The 26,216-nt window shown below is 34.3% G+C and overlaps 5 protein-coding genes and 2 non-coding genes across 7 annotated transcripts; 2 read left to right on the forward strand and 5 right to left on the reverse strand.

Moving 5' to 3' along the window:
* Positions 1-124: 124 nt before the first annotated feature.
* On the reverse strand, positions 125-2,329 carry LOC125219217 (putative L-type lectin-domain containing receptor kinase VI.1). Its single transcript, XM_048121129.2, has one exon. It carries the CDS (start codon positions 2,292-2,294, stop codon positions 237-239), a length of 2,058 nt encoding a protein of 685 aa, XP_047977086.2. The 5' UTR covers positions 2,295-2,329; the 3' UTR covers positions 125-236.
* A 4,411-nt stretch (positions 2,330-6,740) lies between these two features.
* Positions 6,741-9,470, reverse strand: LOC125219847 (putative L-type lectin-domain containing receptor kinase VI.1). The gene is made up of 2 exons (XM_048121924.2): positions 7,973-9,470; positions 6,741-7,516 (listed from the first exon to the last, which is right to left on the reverse strand). The coding sequence occupies exons 1-2, from the start codon at positions 9,347-9,349 to the stop codon at positions 6,884-6,886; spliced, it is 2,010 nt and encodes a 669-aa protein (XP_047977881.2). The 5' UTR covers positions 9,350-9,470; the 3' UTR covers positions 6,741-6,883.
* Positions 9,471-13,903: 4,433 nt separating this feature from the next.
* Positions 13,904-15,394, forward strand: LOC125221374 (protein NODULATION SIGNALING PATHWAY 2-like). Its single transcript, XM_048123493.2, has one exon. The coding sequence runs from the start codon at positions 13,904-13,906 to the stop codon at positions 15,392-15,394; it is 1,491 nt and encodes a 496-aa protein (XP_047979450.2).
* Positions 15,395-15,887: 493 nt separating this feature from the next.
* Positions 15,888-15,969, reverse strand: TRNAS-CGA (transfer RNA serine (anticodon CGA)). Its single transcript has one exon. It is a non-coding gene; the product is annotated as a tRNA-Ser (tRNA).
* A 2,004-nt stretch (positions 15,970-17,973) lies between these two features.
* Positions 17,974-18,055, reverse strand: TRNAS-CGA (transfer RNA serine (anticodon CGA)). The gene has a single exon. It is a non-coding gene; the product is annotated as a tRNA-Ser (tRNA).
* Positions 18,056-18,139: 84 nt separating this feature from the next.
* Positions 18,140-20,251, forward strand: LOC125219016 (kinetochore protein SPC24 homolog). The gene is made up of 5 exons (XM_048120855.2): positions 18,140-18,533; positions 18,964-19,105; positions 19,188-19,289; positions 19,763-19,836; positions 19,982-20,251. Exons 1-5 carry the CDS (start codon positions 18,356-18,358, stop codon positions 20,089-20,091), a joined length of 606 nt encoding a protein of 201 aa, XP_047976812.1. The 5' UTR covers positions 18,140-18,355; the 3' UTR covers positions 20,092-20,251.
* LOC125219015 (gamma-interferon-responsive lysosomal thiol protein) lies at positions 20,229-21,554 on the reverse strand. The gene is made up of 5 exons (XM_048120853.2): positions 21,110-21,554; positions 20,968-21,033; positions 20,742-20,882; positions 20,550-20,642; positions 20,229-20,475 (listed from the first exon to the last, which is right to left on the reverse strand). Exons 1-5 carry the CDS (start codon positions 21,380-21,382, stop codon positions 20,401-20,403), a joined length of 648 nt encoding a protein of 215 aa, XP_047976810.1. The 5' UTR covers positions 21,383-21,554; the 3' UTR covers positions 20,229-20,400.
* Between the last annotated feature and the right edge of the window lie 4,662 nt (positions 21,555-26,216).

Raw genomic sequence — 26,216 nt, forward strand, 5'->3', positions numbered from 1 at the left:
ACCCAAGTAAAACTCAGATTGGCACATATTTTCTGGGGTTGAGTGGTTGACTTCATTGGTGAGTGGGATTCAAATTCTGCCGTTATTAATTTCTTTCTCACTGAAGTAAGCAAGAAGTACAAAGTAGCGAATCAAATCAATGCATCATTCTATAATGGTCAAGAATATAAATTACACTTGGAAAAAATACACCAATATGATCAGATATGACAACCTATACTTGAGAAATTGTGTCTTCATCTACCAGAGCCAAAAGAAGTGGTAGACATAGCCCCTATGGAACTTGAATAATAGGAGTAATAAGATGTTGTACCAGTAAAACCAATCCTATCACTCAACCCTAATTCCAACAATCTTGCTGTAACTTCATCGGCTCTTCTTGAACCAGCTGAGCTCAATCTCTCAAACAATGGCAGAAGCTCATCTCCATTCAAGTACTTCACCACCTGCCTCATCGTCGGCCGCGACTCTGCCTTCGGGTGTGAGCAGAGAAGCCCTAACCCCAACACCAACTCCATCTCCTGAACCACATAAGCTGAATTAAGCTTACCATCAACTGCCTCAAACATGTTCCCCTTCTGCATACACTCCACCACCCAGTCCACCAAGATCACGTTCCGGTGAGCCTCACACACGACCGCAGCCCGCCCACACGCGACCTCAAGTAGCAGAATCCCATAAGCAAACACATCCGTGCTCGTCGAGGCCTGCCCCGTCCTGGTCAGCTCGGGAGCAATGTAGCCTATGGTGCCCACAACGTTCGTCGTCCTGTGTGAGTTCTTCCCATGATCATACAGCCTCGCAAGCCCAAAGTCACCTAATCTTGGATTCATATCGCGGTCTATCAACACGTTGCTCGACTTCACATCACGATGGATCACGACCTGCTCCCACTCCTCGTGCAGGTAGAGCAGCCCGGACGCGACGCCTTTGATGATGTTGAACCTCTGCTCCCAGCTCAAAACAGAGCTACTATTGTAAAGGAGAGAATCAAGGCTTCCATTTGGTACATAGTCATAGACTATAACAAGCTCATTCTTGTGCTTGCACCAGCCTTGAAGATTGACCAAGTTCTTATGCCTTAACTTCCCCAAACTCTCGATTTCTGCTGCGAATTCTCTCATGCCTTGCAACGAGTTATTCGCCATGATCTTCTTCACCGCAACCTCACCTCCCGTAGTTGGCAAAACACCTCTATAAACAGCACCAAAACCCCCTTCTCCGATCTTCTCACTCCCTCGAAACCCTTTAGTCGCGACGTAAAGCTCCCTATACCGGAACCTATGAGGTGCATCGACCTCCCAATCCTCCAAAACCTCGAACCTCATCACTCTCCGGTAGAACACCATGGCGATCAAGAACACTACCAACACGAACAACGCCACACTAAACGTAGCAATAAGTATAGTCCTGACTCTACTACCACCACTCGAAGATGATGCTTCCGCAACCTCAACTACCGGAAGCAGAGATTGATTGAGCTGAGAAGCAATCCCATTGAGACAAAAACTCCATCCTAAGATGTAATGAGAGCTCGATTTCTCCCCCGTTGCAGCAGAGAATCCTATATACATGTCTTCCAACAAAACATCCGAATTTTTCTCATCCAAATCCAAATTCATCAAAGGCCGAATCGGTTTGCTAACTCCAAAAGGAGCTACTGTTACATTAAAACGTTTGCTGATTCCAGTTCCATCGTAGTCAATCCATGCTTGAACAGGACCCTGATTCTCCAAGTAAACCTCCTCCTCCTTCCCTCTAGAACCTTCTGGGAGGAAGGCGGCGGGTTTCGAAACTTCGAGTTCGGAATCCATCCCGTTAACGTTGATTGAGACGTGATTCCCCTCGGCATCCGTCTTCTCGTTGTAGCCGTTGACGGTGTCGAATTCGACCATTAAAACATGGTTTGAGGCTTTTCCGTTGTTTGAATCGCTGAAAACGCCCATGTAGTGCCCTGCCGCCGCGCCGGGGAAGGCCGGCGCCGGCGAGAGAGTGAAGGCGAGGCCGTAGCCGCCGCGGCCGGCGCCGGCGGCGGGGTTGATTTGGAAGACGAAATGCGTGGTGAAGGAGGAGTTGGCGATGCGGATTGGAGATGGATAGAAGGCGTGGCCTATGACGGATTTTGAGGTGTTGGTGAGACGTAATGCGCCGTTTGGTTTGGTGACGGTGGCTCCTTCGCGACTGAGAATGGTGTCGTTGAATCCATGGTAGGTGAAGTTGAGGCCTGTGGAGTGAGATAAGGAGAAGATGCTGGAGAAGATGAGGATTTGAATTAGAGAATTGAGTGTGGACATTTCGATGAGAATGAATATAAAAATGAGCTGCAAAACTTAATACTAGTATATGTCTATATCTATATATAAAGGTTCTTCCTAAGAAGTGGGTGAGTTGAGTAATGAGTGGATGTAAACCAAATGTGGAAAAGTCAAGGTTGAAGGTCAACGCGGGTAGTAGCGCAAGTATTAGGGCATCTCCAAGGGCAGACTCGGGTAAGGTTGTGATTTGGGGGTAGTTGTCTCGTCCCCACCCCACGATGCAGGAGTTCTGTCTCGACTCTTTGAAACTGGAGTTCATTTTTCACTTTCGTTTGATCTCACAGAAAGGAAAGAAGTCATTTGTGCTTGACACAAGTTTTAGTGTATATTCCTATAATTGGTAAAGTAAGAGAGAATGCGAAAAAGTAATTGAAATTTGTGTAATGGATGGTGGACCTTATAAATGATAAAGTAAAAGAAAAGGAGAAAAAAGTTACTATAAATGGATATAGACTATTTCTATGAGACAAACGAAAAATGAAAATTTGACCTATTTCTATGGGATGGAGGGAGTGTTTTAAAGCATTCAGTATAACTGATTTTACAAATTTTATTTTTAAGATTCTCTATTGGACATTTAATATTTGGAGTTAATTAACTATTCCGTTGTTCGTCGATCAAAATGACATTACATTGTATACACTGTACTGTAACCACGTTTTACTATTGTAAATTAATAATTTCATTTGGTGTGCTGCTTTTCCGTCCCGTTTCTCATTTTTCGTTTATCATTTTCTCTCGAGCATTTCATTCTTTCTTCTATAAACTTTAATTTAACAAATTATTGAATAAATTAATTTAGTACTTTTTTCGTCCCATAAAAATATGGACATTTAGGACGGCACGATAATTAATGCATAATTAGTAAAGTTAGAGAGATAAAAAGAAAAAGTAATTATAGTATTGTTAGTAGAGAATGAGACTCACCTTATTAGAGAGAAGGAAGTTATCAAAAATATAAGAGGATATTTTTATGGGACATTCCAAAATGGAAAATATTTTTATTTTATGGGAAAGAGAGAGTATAATACAACGACGTTTTGCTATCTAAAATGTGTCCTGTTATCATTGACGTCCAATAGTATCACATAAGTACGTACCAAATTATATTAGCGTTAAGTTTTATTAATTGCAAAATTAGAATGAACAATAATTGATTGCAAAATTAAAATATGTTACTAGTAAAAAATTAAACAAATTAATAGTTCAATAAATTAGAAAAACCAGCAGCCGCCAATATTTCCTGCGTAGTCTAATTACTCACGAATTCGTTATTTAATGAAAAAACAAACGAACAAGACTAAATCGTCTGATTTTGGTCGAGTAAGTCAACCATAGACATTTTCCATAACTTCATTAAAAAAATGAAAACCATTTTAATTTCGTGTATCTTTGAAACTTATTTTCAAGTGTTATTTGATTATTTCTTTATTCGGAAATTTTGAGGGCAAAAGTTCTAGGTCAAGAAGAGATCCCAACTTCCCAATGAAGAAGTTTCTGTGCACTATCCAATCATTCATTCTGCATCCATGCACCCCATAACCTAGTCAATTGTAAGAAAATTATATTTGTAGTGTATGTATATATGTACATTGATTATGATAAAAAAAAATATGTTTATTGTGAGAACGCGTATGAAATATAGGAGTATTTACATGTAGACGTGTACAAACTACAAAGTGAATGTAATGTGAAAATAAGTACTACTCCTGTACAACATTAATACTATACTACTCTCTCCGTTCCATAGTAATGAAGGCGTTTCTTTTCGACACGAAAATTAAGAAAAATTGTGTTAGGTGAGTTAAGTAAAGAGAGAATAAATTAGAAAATGAAAAAGCTAGAGAGATGAAGAGAGAAAAAAGTAAAAGAGAGTAAAATAGGTGTGGAAAAATGTGTTGACTTTTACTAAAAAGATTAATGACTCTATTACTATGGAACGTACCAAAATGGCAAAATGACTCTATTATTATGTAACGGAGGGAGTACAACTTAAAATTACCGAAGTGCATATATGCAGTTGGTGCATATATGAGTGTAAATATGTTGTACTGTACATCTTTATTTAAGATAAAAATTTATACCATAAAATTTAATATTGGCATTACTGATTTTACAAATTACATAAAAGTACGTTGTAGCTCGATTGGTTTGTTTTTACTATCATCACATAAATGAATATATTAAAGAGAAAATTGAACTTTTATTATATGAAATTGATAAACTTAATACATTAATTAATAGTCACTACTGAAAGTAATAGGATCAAAGCAATATAAAATAAAAAATGCTAATGTGGACTTAACATGAATAGTGCTATAAATGAAGCTCACAAAAAGCATGTACACATTTTCCATGATGTTGGATTTTGTATTTTCCATGTTAGTACATACGTTAATTCACAATATGTAGTAATAATTGACTCAATTCAATTCTTAAACTTTGTTATACTATGTTATAATTATATTTAATTCAATGACTATATGGTCCATATTTTTGGCTCAATTTGGAACATGATGCTATAAACTGGATTAATACTCACACAAAATTGTGAATATAATAACTTAATTAATAACTCAATCTAAGGATTAATCTAAATCAAGTAAACTAGCCACCCAATTGAGCTTTTGCAATCTTACTTCATTGGCATATATAGTAATAGTACTTAATACTTATATCCATCCAAATTGATTTATGACTTTTTATTACTTCTGTTATGATCAAGCTTAGTCAAACTAACGTTGACTTGCTAAAAAAAGATTACTAGGAGTATTATATATTATGAAGTACTTACGTGTCTTGGTTCACATGGAGTACAATTTATTAGTTCTCATCTCAGTATACAAAACTAATAATAAGTCCGCATTTTTTTTCTTCAAACGAATAGAAGATTGGGTCGGTCACGTTAAGTATGGACCACATAAGAATATTTAGTGGCGTAAATTGATGTATGTAACTTAAATTTCTTTTTATGTGATTATGACTTATATATGTGTTTATAATTTGAAGCGTCGAAAAGTCGAAATTGAGCGCCCACGCGTTCTAGTCAACCCAAAAACTCCACTAGTTAAATTCTCCATATTTTGCTAAATTTGAAAAACTAAATAAATAATCTTGACGTGCACACATGATTTTATAGATATATAATTAAACTATGGATCACCTAATTAATTATATACAATAAAGATAATTTGAAATCAAATTTCTGATCCATATATTATGCCTTTGAACTTGGATAGATAAAATATATATAGATTATTTTAATTGCAAGTTGTACTTTTAATTATGAAATATCATAATGATTCCTAACATGCATTTTGAAAATGGATAATCTACCTCCAAGTTTCTAAATTCTTGTCAAATTCTGGCTGTACATATCAATTTTAAATTTAAAAAAGGGATAATTTACCTGCAAGTTTCTAAATTTTTGTCAAATTGTGACTGTATATATCAATTTTAAATTTAAAAATGGATAATTTACCTGCAAGTTTCTAAATTTTTGCCAAATTCTGATTGTACATATCAATTTTAAATTGTTGATTTGTTTTGATTTTACGATCAATGGAAACATAGTTTGATGACTTATATGACACTATCACATGTCAATTAAAATGACGTCACGTTTTAGGCAGGCAAACAACATTAGTAAATTAAATAATTTTACTTATTAAATTATGATTTATACTAAACCATCTTATGTGCAAAATCTTGATTAGTTTAAAAATTAAACCAAATCAATAGTTCATTAATTTATAAGCAGATTTCGAAATTAATATTAAAAAATTGAATTTTATGAAAGTTTAGGAATTTACATGCAAATATCCCTTTCAAAATTACTTTACAAAAGTCCAGATATACATTTGATTATAGTCCCTATTCATTGTATGTCAAACCCTATTGATTTTTGCCTTCGAGAAAGGGAAGAATAATCATTAAAAAGGTTATTCAATATTGAAAAATCCAAACTAAGCTTTACGCGCGAGTAGTGGGTATTGTCGTATTGATGTCGACCAAAACAATATAATCACATCTTACGACGAGTTATTGAACAATATATTCCTATGTATAATAAATATTTTCTCCATTTAGCAAGAAAATTGTAAAGAAATACGAGTATGAAATAATATGAGTTAAAAAAATTAGTAAAATATGAGCGAAATGCATAAATGAAATGTGTGACCTATTTACCACTTAAAGTAAAATTAGTAAATAAGATTTCGATGAGCGAAAATAATAAAATGACAAAATGAAAATTTTATTAATTAGCGGAAGAAAAGACTATATATATTATTGGAAACTTAATTACAATCAGTTAGATTCATTTATGGAAAACTTAAGTACAATCATTAATTTAATTAGTACTCATGATCTTGAATCATTTGCGTGATGATAATCATCAAAACTCAAATTGAAGTATACATACTATGACAAGAATAACATTCTAGTATTTAATTTTCTATTATATATAATTACACTCTATCAATTCCTCCTAACTGAGTATTATAGTTACGTTGTGTGAATCGTAAAGAATCTATCATAAAAAAAATAAAATAAAATAAAACTAAATATCATCTCCCTCCATCAAAAGAAGTAGTAGACATAACCCCTACAGAAACCCCCAAATTAACGGAATCCGAACTATACCTCAAAACCCTATCCACCAATCCCAACTGCAGCAGCCTCGCCGTAATCTCATCAACTCTTCTAGAACCTTCCAAGCTCAAGCTCTCAAGCAACGGCATAACCTCATCCCCATTCAAATACCTCACCACCTGCCTCATCGTCGGCCTCATCTCCTTCCTCGGGTGCGAGCACAGGAGCCCTAATCCCAGCACCATCTCCATCTCCTCCACCACATACTCCATCCTCGCGTCCACGGCGTCGAACACGTTCCCCATCTGCATGCACTCCACCACCCAGTCCACCAAGATCGCGTTGCGGTGGGCCTCGTAGGCCACCGCTGCCCGGCCGCAGGCGATCTCGAGGAGGAGGATCCCATACGCGAAGACGTCCGTGCTTGTTGAGGCCTTTCCCGTGTGGGTCAGCTCGGGGGCAATGTAGCCTATCGTGCCCACCACGTGCGTCGTGTGTGAATTCTTCCCGTGGTCGTATAGCCTCGCGAGCCCGAAGTCGCCGAGCCGGGGGCTCATGTCGGCGTCTAGCAACACGTTGCTCGACTTCACGTCGCGGTGTATGACAACCTTGAAAGATACATGGATAATTAGATTAGGATATTCAGCTTTAATTAATCAATGCAAAAGGTTACAAGTTCCTACTATGTCGTTAATACTGCTGGTATATAGTACTATATGAGTTTTGATTGATAAAATAAAACACTATATGAAAGAAAAAGAGAAAAAAAAAAAAAAAAAAAATTCAAGCAGTGTCAGTGAATACTAAGACACATCACTAGTAGTGCAAATGTTTTCAAAATTAATTAGAAGTGGACTAAATTTGATGAACAGTCCAAAATAAGTAAACAAGAATATTTTTTGGGAATGAAGGGTGCACTGTTGAACTGTATGGGGATTTGCAAGAAGTAGTGCATATGCATGTATTCAATCAAATCAAGGAAACTAATGACATGACATGTTCGTGAATCTAGATATGTACATACATTCGTATCATTAGATGATAGACATGAATTCCTAACATACCTGGTCCCAGTCCTCATGTAGGTATAGCAGGCCGGACGCGATGCCTTTGACGATGCTGAACCTCTGCTCCCAGCTCAACACGACCGGGAAACCGGGGTCAGGATTGTAGAGCAGAGAATCGAGGCTTCCATTGGGGAGATAGTCGTATACCAAAAGTAGATCATTTTTGCGCTTGCACCAACCTTGAAGATGGACTAAGTTCTTGTGCCTCAACTTCCCCAAACTCTCAATCTCCGCCGCAAATTCCCTCATCCCTTGCAGCGGATTATTGGTTGTGATCCTCTTCACCGCAACCTCAACGCCGCTGCTCGCCAAAACCCCTCTGTAAACTGCTCCAAACCCTCCCCTTCCGATCATCTCACTCTCTCTAAACCCTTTCGTCGCCGCGTGGAGCTCCCGGTACCGGAATCTATGGGGGCAATCCAGCTCCCATTTCTCCAAATCCTCGAACCGGCTCGATCTCCGGTACATTACTATGCCGATCAACGACGCTACAGAGATTATCAAAACAGCAGAAATTGCAGCGAGGAGCGCGTTCCTCAGTTCGCTACTGCTGCCGGAATTTGCAGCGACGGTGGGGAGCCGAGACGAATCGAGATGATCGGCGGGGCCGTTGAGGCGGAAGCTCCATCCTAGGATGTAATGAGAGCTCCATTTGTCTCCACCCGTTGCAGCGGAGAATCCGGCATACATATTCTCCGACAAAACATCTGACAGATCATGAGTTACAGACATCAACGGCTCTGGTTTGGGATCATTGACACGAGCAATGGTGACATTAATTTGTTTGCTGATTGCTTCATAGTCGATCCACGCTCTAATAGGCTTAGCCTTCTGCAAATAAATCTCGGTTACTTTGTAATAACTGGAATTCATTCCGTTGAGGTTGATTCCGACGTGATTTCCGTCGGAATCGATGTCCTCGTCGAAGCCTTTCACGGTGTCGAATTCGACCATGAAGATGTGGTTTGTGGAGGAGGTGTTCCTGTTGGAGTCGTTGAATACTCCCATGAGGTGGCCGGGGCGGGCGCCAGGGAAGCCCCGGGAGGCGGAGAGGGTGAAGGCGAGGCCGTAGCCGCCTTCGTTGGAGGGGTTGATCTGGAAGACGAATTGTGTGCTGAATGAGTTGAAGCGAGTGAGGGTGGAGTTGAAGATGGGGATTGGATGGGGGAAGAATGCGTGGCCGATGGCATTGGGATCGCTGTCGGTTAGCATTGCCGGGCTGTTGTTAGAAGGGTTTATCACGGTTGCTTCATCGATGTAAAGGTCATCTTGGTTGAATCCATGGAAGGTGAAATTGATGGATTCTGGTGTGAAGAAAAATGTGGAGAGGAGGAGGGTGATTGTTTGAATTGAGAAGAGGCTGGAACGAGCCATTTTGGAGGGATGATAGTGAAAAGTGAGAAATGGGATTGATGAAGGTGTTGTCGTGATTTTAAGATGACAATTTTTTGGACATAAGTAGTGGGAACTTGTTTGTGTCACAGTCGTTAGTGCACAAATTTCTAACGAGAAAATACTTGTGAGGTGCAATTTCATGCCTCAAGTTTGAATAGTTTGGGATTCTAGAGAAAAAGAAATTTTAATTAATTGCAACGTGTTATTTTGTATTATGATAAGTATATACCAATAGTGTTTTATTTTGACATATAAGAAAAGTTGGTAACGCCCTCTGGGTTCAAACTCAGCTTCGCACATCCGGCCATAAGTATCCTCTAGTTGGTTATACAATAATATATAAACGATATTCATTGGAAGTAAATTATTAGTAATACAATGGAACTATTGCGCGGTGATTCGACCAATCGCAATTAAAAAAAAAAAGAATAATAAACGCGATTGAAAACTCCCTTCTTACTCCCTTATTAGAGGCTCACCGCTCATCCATAAATATTATCCTAGACTGCTAAACATCGATTGTGCACTATACCTTGCAAAGAAGTTGCCAAAATCCACTAAAATTACAACATACAGTAACTCAAATAAACTAAATTAGCATTCTCAACAAATAAACTCGAAACTCTAGTTATCATACTTACTCCGTCCGCTATTAAATGTCTCATTTTTTCTTTTTCGTTCGTCTGTCAATAAATATCTCATTTCACTTTACCATATTAGGTGAATGGACCATACATTTCACTAACTCAGTCACATTTTATTATAAAATCAATATATAAAAAGTATATTCCATATTCCACCGACTTTTCTACCCACTTTACTTCATAAGTCAAATAATTTCTTAAAACACGTGCCGCTTAAATTTGGGATATTTAATGGCGGACGGAGGAATTATTAATTTAGAGCGATCATAAATTGCCCACAATTGTCGTGCACCCACTTGCCCGATGTAACCCACCATCCATTCACAAGCATCATGTGAATGTACAAGTTGATGTGTCATGTGTGAAATTCATGAATTAAGTGAAAATGTTGAATTTTATGAGCTAAATCTAATTACTAGGATAGATTTCACCCGTGCAATTTTTTTGTTTGAGAAAATATTACTCCTATTGAATAATTAGTCAAATGAAATTTAATTTCGTGACAAAATAATGGAGATAGATACGTGTTGAATATCAGTTTTTGTGTTGAACAAGTTTTCTGAATTAGTTTAATTTCTATAAGTGGTCCCGTTTGACCTACTCAATTACAACCACAATGTATTCTTACTCAAGAAAAAAATACTACTCCTATATAGCTAAAGAAATGAAGTCTTCGAATGCATCAAAATATCAATCATTGCTATTTCAACGCGATGTTTCAAAAAATTATTAAAATATAGCGTAAAGCTAGGAAATGATTAACTGATAGGGATTTAACTAAATAGAATATTAGCGATCTGTTTAAGTTAATTACGTAGAAATTTCAAATGGAATGATTTAAATAAAAATTCTTAGTAGGACTTTTGAGTCAACCCCCAATATATGGGCTTTTTGTGACGCAAGTTTAGGTATGGGCTGGGCTGAAAATTTGTGCCTGGACAGCTTGACTCTATAAATACTGCATAAGAAAAGAGAGCAAAATTGACTCTCCCTATACTAGCTAAGTCCGTTGGTAGTAGTAATTTATTTTTTTTCCAAAGTTCCCTGAAAAATCATTAAATTTAGTCTATTTTTGGTCAGTTATGTAATTTTAAAATAGTCAATTATACCATAACTTTCATAGTTTCCTCAATTATCTCATAGCCAAAAATCTAGGATCCTATATATCTTCATTTTTTGAGATATACTGTATTTGGATAATTTTTCTACCACAGTACCTAAAAGTAGACTTACAAGGTAAAAAATTTTTGTTAAATACCATTCATCAAAAAATGAATGCTGGATTTTTTTGGCAATGAGATAATTGAAAAAATTGACAACATTTTTACTAGAAATTGACCAAGCTGTCCAATTCTTCACATTTTTAAGTTCAAGAAGAGAGTATCCACCTCCCATCGAAAAGTTATAGTACTTCGTACCTCATAGATTAGTAGTTAACCCAATTATTTATGCAATTCTTCGACCTTTGGTTAAGGATAAATTAGTGATGAGAAAATCTTTCTTGTGCAATGTAAATAGCAAATGTTTGCTCTTTTTGTTAAAAAATATTGAAAAAAATGTACTCCATCCGTCCCACAAGAGTATGCACTCTTTCTTTTTAGTCCGTCTTACAAGAATATGCAATTTTTAATTTTAGAAACTCATTTATTTCTAATGGGACAGGACTCATTCTCCACTAATAATACTTTAATTACTTTTGTTTTCTACATCTATCTTAGTTTACCAATTGTGCATTTAAATTTGTGCTCAATCAAAAGTGTATACTCTTACGGGACGGATGGAGTATATATCTTTTTTCTTTTTCACATGTATTGTAAGGTTCATAATTCTCACTATGCAACATCGAAAAAAATTCGGACAACATCATTCGCCTCTTTGTCACTCCGATTTATTAAAATATCATCATGTGGTATCGATAAAAAAAATTTCTACTGTCTTTTTATCTCTCATTTTCTTGTGATATTGTCCTATATTTTCTATTCTAGAGAACGCATGATAAAAAAAAAATAGTATAGAAATTATTTCCATCTTTTTATCTCTCATTTTCTTATGATAAATTTACAACGAAATAGAACAAGCCACAAATTATACTGAAACCACATGCATCTAGGACAAGATTGACGTAAAAGGTGTTCAAAAGCATAATTTTTCGTTAGCAAATTAATCAGGAAATTGACTTTAGGTTAAGAGCCAAATTAATCTCATCCACGAACATAATTATGTCTAATATATTAGGATATTGAACGTCGTAAATTATAAATCGGTCAATTTTTAGCATATTGAACTCTTCTCTAGTGGCTAAGAAAGATTTGAAGACTGTTATTGCAGTAATTATATTACTTGATTGCTGAATAATATTACCTGATATTAGGGAGATGCTCTGTGCTGGCGTTTAAGAAAGGAATCAGTGAGGAAGAGACAATATTAACAATCAATTAAAAGATAATTAAAGAGCATACACTGTCGCTTCTTTTGAATTTACTAGCTAAGACAATTTGCAGATGTGGATGAGATGGAACAAAACTATGATTTCCTTCATTTGTTACATCTATTTTTGGACTCTAATGGAGTACTTTTCCCCCTTAATTTACTTCTTTTGTTATATTTTCCTTCATTTGTTGCATCAATGTTTGGACTCTAATGGAGTACTTTTCCCCCTTAATTTACTTCCTTTGTCTCTTCTCGTATGTACATAAATTTCGGAAATGTTTTGGTATAACACAATTTTATCATATAATTATACTCCCTCTATTCCATGTTCCTTAAAATAATTTCTTTTAACACAAAATTTACGAGTTATATTTAATAAGTTAAATGGATGAAAAAAATAAGTAGGAGAATTTAAATATTTGTTTTTTGCCATAAGATCATCCACAATTCATACATATTCTCATAAGATTCAAGTAATATGAAATAGAGTTAAGGCCAAAACTGGTCTTGAACATACGACCATTTTATGATTTTGGTCCTATACTTTATTTTTTTTAATTTTTGCATCCTGAACATTTCAACTCGGATCACAATCGGTCCTACACTAACAATTCCGTCAATTTTAAACGGTTTTAATCCGATTTTGACCGATTTTTAAACGGTTATAACTCGAATGGGACTATTAAAACCATCAAAATCGGGTTTAAACCGTTTAAAAATTGACGTAATTGTTAGTGTAGGACTAATTGTGATCCGAGTTGAAATGTTCAGGATGCAAAAATTCAAAAAATAAAGTATATGACCAAAATCATAAAATGGACATATATTCATGAACAGTTTCGACCTTTACTCTATGAAATAATTCAAAATTGAATATCTATAACTCAAGTATCATAGGAAATATGGAGTATCGGCAACTATATCCAACCATGTACTTAGAAAACTTTTACACCAAAGATTCCACTTCCTAAAGTACAATAAAATTTGTAAAAGCACCAAAAGTTGCAAAAGTTGCTAACAAAATTGTACCTATTCATGGTGTCATATTCCAAGGGACCTATATGAAAAACAAACAGTTGAAAGTTAAATTGATGTGTTTGTCTTCTTAAATAATCTTTCACAAAGAAGAAATAAGCTTATGATATAAATTCCATGATTCTCATTCAATATGAAGAAGACATTTGGACTGCTAATACCTACCTATATTTATTTAATAATCTTTTGATGATATGCTAGCTGGATCAAGAATTTTTCTTCAGTAAATACAAGTGAAGGAAAGATGAATTTTAAGGGAACATTCAACATTAAAAAATTATTGGTATATGGACAATGGTGTGGTCTTTCTCTAGCATTTTAAATTTATTTTCTTTCAACATCCACAACATTTTTTTTTTGTATAAATTGCACCCATCTCCCAAGTTCAAAACTCCCCTCTTCTTTGCAAATCACCCCCCTCAAAATGATGCAATCAGAGCTATTTTTTCCCACCTTCCCCACCTCTCATGATGATCAAGATATGATCATAGATGGAGTGTTCTTTTCTCCATCATTCGCCTCGTCTGAAGATTCTTCTATGGTTTCTTCAGACTCATTCTTCCTAGATACGTTTCCCAATGACCTTTTTGGTCATGGCGAAAGTCTTGTGGAGATCTCGAGAAGCGACATTGATGACATCTGTGACTGGATTCATTCTAGTGAATCCAGTCACAGTGAAGACATGACTTCTCTGTCTGCTGCCTTTGCAGCAGACGTATGGAGTCCTGCCCCTTCCTTGGAGTCGAGCCAGAACGCACAGATCCTCCCAGTCCCAGAGGTGCCTCTAAACATGCCAATGGAGGATACAAAGCTAGAAAACGAGTTGAGGCTAACTCATCTCATTAAAGCTTTTGGTGAAGCCATGCATGATGGAAACAATGGATCACTAGCTCAAGTGATAATTGAGTCCATAAATGAGAAGAGCAACCCTCAGGGGACTTCTGTCGAACGGGTGGCGTACAACATGTTCGAATCCAAATACGACGAATATTTAAGGCAAGAATCAATCAAAAACTTTGCAGCGGCGTTCAATGTGTTGTACCAAACCCTTATCAGCGGGAGGTTCGCTCACAACGCGGTCAACGCGGCTATTCTCGAATCCATACCCGTTGACGCGGAGACGCTGCACATCGTCGATTTTGACATCGGGGAAGGGATCCAGTGGCCTGCATTGATCGAGGCCCTGAGCCGTTGCCGGAAGCCGGTGAGGCTCACGGCCATAAAGCATGAAGGCGAAGACATGATGTCTTCGCCTTCATGCTGGGAGTTCGAGGAGACTAAGAAACTGTTGATTAATCAGGCGAGGCAGTTTGGCGTAGAGCTGCAGATTGAGGAAAAATCCATTCAAGATTTCAAGGATGAGATGAAGGGAAGGAAGGACGGCGGCGGTAGAGATTGGCTAGTGTTCAATTGCATGGCGGCCCTGCCGCATATGGGGCGGAGGAGCGGCGTGGCGGAGTTCGTTAAGGCGGCGGAGGAGTTGTTGGCGAAATTTGATGGAATTCTGACGGTTGGAGATGGGGAGGCAGGGGTAAAATTGGGAAATCAAGTTAGTTTTGAGTGTTATTATGGGAAACTTGTTGAGCACTATGAGGCTCTGTTCGAGGCGTTGGAGTGTAAATTGCCTTATTTGGGAGAGGGGAGAGCGGCGGTGGAGTGTCTATTTTTGGCGCCTTTTATGTGCCCGTTTGCGTGGTTTGACGAGTGGAAGGAGAAGGCCAGAGGTCTCGAGTTCGAGTGTGGTTTGGAGGGGCGGAGGGCGAGCGGGGAGAGCTTGGGCGAAGCTCGGGTGATGGTGGGGGAGAGAGAGAGTTGGTATAGTGTGAGGATTGAGGGTTTGAGAGAGAATGAGATGGTGTTGAGATGGAAGGAGACAGTGCTTGTGAGAGTATCGACGTTTTGTAGTAAGAGGTGAAGAATTGTGTTGGTTGATCATGTAAAGGGTGTAGATGTTGGACATAAAAGAGTACTATTGCAAGCTATGCGGTAAATATTTATTTCAGTATAAGAGAGAAATATGTACTAGTCTAATTCGGTAAGGATCATAATATAGCACAAGATGAAAAAATAAGTGAATCGTTTGATATTCTAGATTATTTAGTGGATAAATGGAAATTTATGTTTTTGACTTTTTGTCTTTCCTTCACTTCCCACCCAATACAACCGCTAACTGTTGAAAAATAAAATAACCACTCAAAATCAAACCAACCAAGGAAATGCAAAAGAGGATTTATTAATAAAAATTATCGTGATTATTTAGTGGATAAATGGAAATTTATGTTTTTGACTTTTTGTCTTTCCATCCCTTCCCACCCAATACAACTGCTAACTGTTGAAAAATAAAATAACAGCTCATAATCAAACAGAGACCAAGGAAATGCAAAAGAGGATTTATTAAAAAATATTATCGTCAACAGCAGGATTCGAACCTGCGCAGGCAAAGCCCAACAGATTTCGAGTCTGTCTCCTTAACCACTCGGACATATTGACATTTGTTGTTTCTATCCAGTTTATATATATTGTTATAGTTAACACTGTTAATCACACTAATTAACATTTACTTACCTTAATTAAAGCTTAATTATTATAATTCATTTACTAATCCATAAGTTTAATACTAGTACTTCCCCCGTCTCAACTAAGTTGATACAAAACTTTTGAGTATGAAAATTAAGAAATTTTGTTGAATACATTAAATGAAAGTATAATAAAGTAGGCAAGATAAAAAGTAGGAGAGATAAAGAGAGAGCAAAATAAATGATGAAATAAAGTGTTCCCTCCGTCCCATTGAAGATGACCCACTTTCCTTTTTAGTTTGTCCCAACTAAGATGACTCATTACTTAAAATGGAAACACATTTATTTCTACTTTATTCCCTCTCTCTTACTTTACTCTCTCCTCTCAACACACAAAAATAAATTTGTATAAAATCTCGTGCCGCCCAAGAAAGGGGTCATCTTCCTTGGGACGGAGGGAGTAAAAGTGATTGATGTTTTGGTTTTTGGCAAAAATTAAAAAAAAGAAGAAATGACTCAACTTTGTTGGGACATCTCAAAAGGGAATACAATTCAACTTAGTTGGGACGGAAGGAGTACTAGTTATGGCAGCGCGCGTCAATGGAAATTTTTGCCTATTAATTATAACTATTTTCTTTATATCTCATTTAAAGTGCAATCTTTTGTAAGTTTGGTTGCTAATATTAGGTGTGCAAATCAATCGAATAGATCGGGCATACTACTTGAACCCATCAAAACTAAACAGCAAATATTATCAAAATACCAAACGAATATAACAACAAATTGCATTTATGCCAATAATCATTTCCAACATTTATAATTATACCCAAAAAATGTGCTATAAAAAGCAAACCCAATGACAAATTTTATCAATCAGGTTCAAAATAAAAATATTTTAGAATATGGAGTCGAAAAGGGTTGCTAGCATCACATTGGTTGTCTATGTTGAACTTATTTGCATGACTTCGCTCCCAAACTTTGCAGGTAAGTGTGCTAATATATCCATCTTTTATCTTCTATTAAGAGCATTAGTTTTGTATATATGATGATAATTATAATTATGAGATATTTTAATGCATAATTTAATTTCTTCTGAGTCTAATTTCTCTCAAGATTCAACTAATGTTTTTATTTGGATCTAGAACTTATGAACAATCATAAAAGAATGCAAATGAAAATTAGACTAAAGTAAATTTCCGACCTTACTCCCAAACCTGTATTAAATGGTAACCCTATTAGAATATTTCTCCTCAGAGCATCTCCGACCATTTACACTAAACTCAAACATATTTTAGCGTAAATGTCACATCAAATATAATTTTACTCCAACCATTTACACTAAACTCAAACTTAAAATAATATTTACTCTATTATACTTTTTTTATTCACAAAATTTCAAAAAAAAATGGTTTTGAGTTTAATGTAAACCTAAAGATAGGTACGGAGTATTTTTTTCTCAAAAACTAAAAATGGGATTGGTTTTTGAGGACTATTGGAGCTAAATACCTGTCCCATTTTAAGTTTTAGTGTACCCTTGGCGATGGTCTTAAAATAATGCATTTTATGGTTAATCGGTGTGGAAGGTTTATGATTTTATGATCAATGTCAAACTAATTTACGAACCCTTCATTTTTAGTTCATTTCAGAATATTTTTAGTCCATTTGAATTCATTTATATGGAGATCTCGTAACGATCTAATAATAAACTAGTATTTGTTAGTTTGACAGTTCGGCACTAGTAATAAGTTTTGCATAGTAGTATATTACAAAAACGCATACTATATATTTTTTTCACTACTTTCCACTCTAATTTTACCTGATAGTGAATCATTTTCTTGGAAAAAGTTTCTTGTAAGGATAAGCTATTTTCTCTTAATTCATGACAAATATTATAGTCTTAATTTTTTACGATATACTAGCAATAAAAAGATTACTTATGAACATTATAAGTATTAAATGTTTTATTAAAAAAAATAATCGTCAACAGCAGGATTCGAACCTGCGTAGGCAAAGCCCAACAGATTTCGAGTCTGTCTCCTTAACCACTCGGACATATTGACTGACTGCTTATACCTGCAATGTAAATATAAAAATATATACATATTTGATGATTGTATGGAGCGTATGAATCACTGGAATTCAAATCACAAATCTAGAAAATTTTCTGTCTGGCCCTAATTTCGAAATCCTTGAAGAATTTTCCCGCTCCTCCTCTGTCAATCTAATTCTCAAATACTTCCCCAACCAGATCTCGATTCACTTCACGATAACTTGCCCAGATCTTAGTAAATTCGCTCAATTTATATCAAACGTTCTGGTGTCACCAACAATTGATAATCTGGAACCCTAGTTCTCCGACAATGGGGGAGGTATCAACAACAATGAAAATGGAGGACTTGATGAACTACAGCAACAACTTGATAGAAGTGCTGAAAGAAGAGAAGGACGTTGCAAATCTCAGGCAATTTCTCCGCCAAGCCAGTGCCCTTCAATCCCAATGTGACAAAGACTTCAATGAAGTTCAGAAAACCATCGAAGGTTTAAATTCTGTCGCTCGCGATGATACACATATTTTTACATTCGATTTAATCCTTTAATCGATGGTTTTATTGGGATATGCAATGTCTCATTTAATAATTACGAACTTTGTTCAGTCTGTCGCTCTTCCATATGGATGTTTGCAGTATTTTCGGTTGATTAGCTTCATAAGTGAAAAAAATCATTGATGTTTTTATTTTTTTACAATTAGAAACATTGGTGTATGACTTTAAAGGTTGTTATTTTGGATTGAGACCGGATGCCTCTGTTATTTTGTACACTAATCTCTTTTAAATTTCATTATGCTTGCCTCTCAATGTGATCCTGAGATGCAAAATTATGTGACCTTGCTTCAAATGCATAGTGTTTCCGTCAAAATTATTTTGGAACTTGTCAAGCCTGCCTCTGATATTTGGTTCTTGTTCTTTAGATTATGAACAGAAGATTCATACTTGCAAGCAGAAAGCAGCAGCAGCAGCAGCTGAGAGCATTGCTGATGCGGAACTTGACTCACTCCAGAAAGAGTTGGAAGAGGAGCAAGATCTAGAACGCCAGCTCAGAGAGGAGCTTAGATATGTATTTTATAAATTTATACATTCAAATCTATACTTACTCTCATATTGCATTGGCTAACAATTCCTATTCAATATACACAGAAATAGTTAATGAAATTGATGATTTAGAGCATAAGAGGGAGACTGTGGAAGAACAAAGACAAACCATAAAGAAGCTTGATCAAGATCAAGTGAGAGATCAGTAAGTCACAAACACCTGAGCATTTTGCATATGTGCCATAATTGGTGTCTATCTCATGCTATTAAGATTGATGTGTGTTTAACCTTGGTTTGGGTGCTGGAGATCAGTGGGTCGTTTTGATCGACATTTGTATTCATTGCTCATATTCTGAACTTACAAAATTGTTTTATTCATCGAAGAAACACGATAATATTCACATCCAAAGAAAACAGCGGATCTCATAGATCCAAAAACAGACGCATCTCCTGAACAAACTTTGGGCACCTTGTTTCCGTTGCTTATATTCTGAAAACTTCATAGAGAACTTTACTGCAACTTGATGAATTGAGCAACTACGTATTTTGTGAATGCATTTCTTCTATTTATTTGTTTTGTGCTGTTGGTTTCAAATCTTTCTTGGTTTTATATTGGAGGAAGAGCTAATCATGGATGCTCTGATTTGACAACCTATACAATTTCCTTTGATCATACAGGATGAAGCTTTCAATGTATGCTTCTGTCACAAATACTATACCATACCTGGACAATCCCTCCAGAATATCAGGCCGTATCCTTCTTACTTTGAGTAGTGCAATTTCTAGAATAACCACTATTGATAGTTCTTAAGCATTTTGATTTATTTTACACATTTGTTTATGTGCTCAACATCCCTTATCATTCCATGGATTTTTCCTTCACCTCAAATATTGTAGATATCGTGGAGAGAGACAGAAAAGTGGTTGAGAAGTTCGAGTTTGATCCATCAACGGCCACAACCTTCGATACTTGCAATAGTATCTGGAAGATGATAAACTTGGCATGATACTGAGTATGCAATGTATTTGCTTGTAGTGCATATATGCAATTATTTAGTCTTTTGCTAAGCAGGAATCGCAACGATTTATGGTGATAACTTGTTTGTTCTTAACTGAGGATGACTTGGAGATTGCTTATTGAAAATTAAGCAGCAAAATTTACTTGTACATTTGAGGTTCAAAACAGGTACCTATTATTACAACATGTTTCTACAGCGAAGCTGTCGAGATACAGAAACTATTACATATGGAAAACTGAAGTTATTTTAAAGTTTTCTTGAATCTTCAGATTACTTCAGATTCTTTTAAACTTTCTGTTAACGAGCACAAGCTTTGGGCACCTTGTTTCCTCTGTAAGCTCTGCAAACATATCCTATGAAGTTCTCAAAATCCTGCATCCATGAAAACAAGGTATGGCTCATTCTTGTACTTATATCTAAGTATAGAGAGAGTGAGAGAGACTTACTTCTTGAAGAGGAATATTGTTGACAACAACCCATGGCACGAATCTGTGACGAGGATTGAGCTTAGTCGTTTCATCAGCATATGCCATCTCAAGCTGGATAGTGTAGAAAACAAGAAGCATTATGCTACCGTTGTTGGGATAAAAAATACTGTATAACTTAGTTTCCCACAATAGTGAAGCATGTAAACTAACCTGAAAACCAAGGCCATTATTATAGCAATTGTTTACGGGTGTTTGATCCAAATTATTTGCACCATAGCATGATTGCCACTGTGTGTGTTTGTCCATCAAATGCAGTCGCTCCACACAGTATATAAACTTGAAATGCTTCTCCTGCAATAGATTAATCGTTGTAGAGCAACAATCTACATAAATATTTACAGTGCATAGATCAATGTCAATGTCAATGTTATAGTACCACTTTAGGCCAGGAATTGATGGCGCAAGCCTCTATCACATCCAACCGACATTCGTCTACACCATGCTGCAGAGCAATAACACCGAGGTTAGAAAACCAGTTCTCCATAGAGAGAGAGAGAGAGAGAGAGAGAGAGAGGGACCTGGCAAATCCAAGTATCATTGGATTGAATCTGAGTGTTGCCCCAAGGGATGAGTCTGAGATTGACTATGTTGATGAGATCTGTCTGAAAAATCTTGAGGAGATGATTGACCATGAAATTGGCACAGTAGGGGCACAGTGATTCGTAGTAGACAGACAAGTTCACTTTGTTGTCTGATGAAGAAGCCATTACTGGTTGCATTTGCATGCTGTCTGCTGCTGCATGAGCTACTGCTACCAAAAATGTGAGAACTAATAGTTTCTCACAACCCATTTTGCCTTCGTCTCAGTAACTGAAACAATGAGCTGCTGAGAAGTGGGTTATTATGCAGTTATGATTCTTCCTTCATCACCAAGAATGCATCAAACAAGAATTGCTTGTTCCTATGAACTCTACTTTGTCACTTTTTTCTTTTCCAGATCCTCTCTCTCTCTCTCTTGATTACTATAATTACGAGGGCCTGTTGAGTAGGTAAGTAATATAATGGACATTAATGGCTGTGGGTCAAAATCGAACCTATCAGAATGGCAAAGAATTCATTGCTGATAATTATGATTATCTCAAGTGCCTTTTAATGCCAAATATAAATGTCAGTATTTTACTCCTAGTATTTTGGATCCTAACTAATCCATAAATTCATAGTAAAGATGCTGTATTGGTCTTTAAAATTATTGCAGGGCATTATATTATTGTAAACAATAATGCTATGTGGCCACATTATGGCCAGCCATAAACTGGTTTAATAGTAAAAAAAACCGGTTTACTTCAAATTTCCGGTTCAATAGAAACTATATTTACTTTTTTATCCCTAATTAAAACTGCCGCCTAATTTTGTTCTCCACCCAAAATTACGCTTGTTTTTCAGTTTTTCCCTCCCATTTTGCTACTCCATTTCCTTGATTACCTCAAAAACTTTCCATATCCACCTATATTTTAGGATTCAACTAAATTAAATATTGCGTGTCCTTTTATATTTTTATATGATACGTTTACTTATCAAATCTTTAATTAAGCTTACCTTTTATTCTATCTCTATAAGCATGGTTTTATTATCTGACGTATTTTAGTATTTATAATATACAGAGAATTTATTTTAAATCTATATGTTATTTATATTAGATTAATATGCACATCCAATTAAATTTTTTATTTTTCTTGTTTAATAAGTTTATATATATATATTATGTAATATTTTTTTATTATTTAAAAATTTCAAATACTTTAAAGTTTAGTTAAATTCATAGGTTAAAATGCTTATCAATTTTAATTATCATGTAATATACTACTATTATACTATATATTTATGTTATTGTCTAGTATTTTATTTTTTACATACACATGATATCTAATGTGATATTTATTAAATATATACATAAAACATAGTATATAAAAAAAAATAGAAACATACTTAAGAGCAATACTCATGACGTTAGTCTTGATTGAGATTTAATGTTACAAAATAGATAGATCAATTAGTGACTTGATAAAATGTTTTGTTAATGTGCTTGGGATTTCATTTTGAAATTCAACTAGTGAATTATTTTCATTCAACCTTTTGACTGAATAGAGAAATTATAGCAAATTATTATTTGATTAAAATTCAATACCCGATATCTGACCTGAATTTAATTTCGGGTATCCAGTCCCGATTGTGATTTTGATTTTTTTTTCATTTTTGGAAATTAACTATAAACTTTTAGAATTTATTTTATATTATTCAATTTGAATTTAATACAAAGTTGAAGTAGTATTCAGGAGAAAATAACTACGAAATTTTAGAAATACAAAATTTTTGTAGTAGTTCGAATTTAAGAGAAGACAACTACAAACTTTTAGGAATACAAAATTCTTGTAGTAGTTTGAATTGAAAAGAAAATAACTACAAACATTGAAAAATACAAAATTCATAAATTATATTAACATCTTTCATCCATCCACAATAAATCAATAACCATCAAAATTTATAAAAGTTCAAACATCCATCCCTTATAAGCATCACAATTAAAAAATTCATATGAATCAAGATCTAACAATAACATCACCAAAAATGCAAAATATCACAAGTTAGTGAAATTAAAGTATAATTAAAAATTTAAATTATATATCTTATGCGCTAACTATTCAGTATTAACTAAAATATAGTTAAGAAATTAAACTACATTTAATTATAATAAAACATGGAGTAATTTATTAATTTTAGAAAACAAATCGGATAATTTGGGTATACCCGATCGGATATCGGGCAACCCGATACCCGATAATCCAAAATCGTAAATAATTCAATTGAACTTATAATTAATTGAATATAAAATTAATTGAGCAATTCAACAGTCCTTAGATTCACTCGATTGTAAAATGTAACTAAACAATTCAACTGGATTTGTAGTTAACTAAACATAGAATCAATTGGACAATTCAATAGTGCTTAGATTTACTAGATTAGAAGGTGTAATTAAACATTTAATTGAACTTATAATCAATTAAACAATTCAATGGTACTTAGATTCACTTGAAATATTTATTTGAATCTAAATTCACCTTAATTGCTCAATTACATCTAAAAATAGAATAAAAAAGGCACATAGATTAATTTGACACAATATTGAGATTTTTTTATTGATACTACTCAATTCAATTAAATCTTAGATCAAATCGGACAATTCAATAGTGTTTAGTTTCAATTCACTATTAGATATGAATTTTAGATTAAAGTTATACACTAATCACTATTGAATTGTTCATTTGAATCTAAAATTTATCTTAATTGTTCAATTATCATTTTCCATTAGGATGATTTTCTTTGATACAGATATTTATAAAAAATTAAAATTCCCTTTAAAAATTATAACTAAGATTCATGCTGTCATGCATCATTATATATTTTATATTAATAAATAAATTTGATAATCTATAATTTAATTTTATAATACTTATAAGAAAGAAAAATCTTACTAACACGGCATTTCTCGTACCATCACTAACATAAGATAAATCTAAAATTTGAATTGATTAGTCTAATTGAATTCAATATCAAACTAGATATCCGATGATATATATCCAATTGAATCAAGTGTAAATTATACTCAGTTAGTCAATTGAATATATTATTTAGTTAAATTATTCCATTAAAATTTAAAATCCCGATTTTACACTAGGATCAAAGATCAATTTAAATTATTAATTATATAAAAAATTATCTAATATCCAATTAAGTCATTTAAATCGTTGCATTAATCTTAACATTCAAATTGATTAGTTAATTGAATCAATGATTAAACTAGACATCCTATTGTATCCATTAGAGATAAGATAAATTAAACCAAATATATAACTATCCAAATTAGTCAAAATGGATATTAATATTTAGCTAAATTATTTTTAGCGTTAGGTTTTGTAATATATATTTAGTTTGGTTCTAATATGTTTCAAAATATTATTGATATTTTAATTTTATAAAATTCATGAAAATCAAAGTTCAATTTATCCGTTTTCTCTATAACTACAAAAAAAGAATAAAACATCAAAACTAAAAATACTTATAACACTTTAAAATATATTAAAATTAAACTAAATATTTATATAAAATAAAGCAAACAGTTTTAGCGATGCATCAAACGAGGGTGATACTCATACAAATTGCTCACATAAAGTCTATAGAATATCATTTCGTTTGATTAATTAAATCAAAGATCAAACTAGATGTAAGATAAATTGAATCAAATATCATATTATCCTCAAACGGTCAATTGGATATAAGATTAAGTCATTCAATTAAAACCAAAATTTAAGCCTAAAATCAGGTATTGTCAATTTAAAGTATTTTTAAAATCCTCAAATATTCAATTTAATTTCATAACAATCGAAGTTCTAAATTAATTAATAATTTCTCAATCGAATTATAAATCAAATATCCAACTTCTAAATCATGACAAAGTCCATCAATTAAATCTCATGAGATTGACTACACCTCCAATTTTAATCTCCGTGAATCTAAAACCAATTCCTTCTTTTAGTAGGTGTGAATGCATAGTAAAAAACTCATTAATGCACATATGAGACTTTGAGAGTGTTTCAAGTTGTGAATTATAGCCATAAAAATTCCTAATTAGTAGGAGTACTATTAAGAATCCCACATTTGTACTTATAAGACTACTCAAATGTAAATTAAGAATACTATCTGTATTTTCGATTGCTTTAGTTTATCATTTTAGTTATGAACGATTTTCTTTGTTGGTATATGTTAATATACTATTGTACCATAGTTAAAGCATTATAATTATATACATATTTTTAATTTATAAATAGATTTCTTAATTCTGTAATTTAATTTCATGGTATTTATTAATATTACAAAAATTTAGGAGAATATTCTGTCAAATAATTTAGGATTATTGTTCTTAGTGATGTTGTTGTACACAGGAGCTTACTAATTTCATGGAACAAATTTCATTAAAAATATTAATGTATAATACATTCAGACTATATGATAAATAACATTAATCGATTGGGCATTTAAAAAGAACTCAGTTAATTAGTGTTTGTTTTGATTCAAATTCCAATTAAAGGCTATTAAATAGGAAGTTGTTATTAATGCAACTTTATTTCAAATTTTGAAATAGTATACAGATTTCCTCCCGGTCTAAAATTTTGAGATGAGAATTAATAACCAAAAATAAGGCAAAGGATACACAAGTAATTTTAAGCCATCCACTAACTATAACTAATATTTTATTGATTAATGTATACTTAAATTTACTAATTTAACCTTGTGTGGCTGGCCATAATGTGGCCATTTAGCATCACTCTATTGTAAATCCTAATTTTCGGAGCATTCCGAATTATCATTGTCCCAAATAATTTTCATCTAAATAAGACTCAAAATTGGAATACAATCGGTTTATATGCTGCTTTTTTAGAAAAACCATTTATACATATAAATTCAGATTAAACTTATTGTGCAAATTGTTAAATAAATCAAGAAAGATATCTCATCCTTCCATTTTCCGGTAAATTAAGCCCTTAAAACACATGGATAAAACAACGCTGCGCAAAACATCTACGTCTAATTAAGTATGAAAAGACGTTTTGTCTACGTATTTTAAATCAG

This window comes from Salvia hispanica, chromosome 1 (genome assembly GCF_029641045.1).
Source record: "Salvia hispanica isolate PSC_SH4W2 chromosome 1, Shi_PSC_v1, whole genome shotgun sequence".
Classification (NCBI taxonomy): Eukaryota; Viridiplantae; Streptophyta; class Magnoliopsida; order Lamiales; family Lamiaceae; genus Salvia; species Salvia hispanica.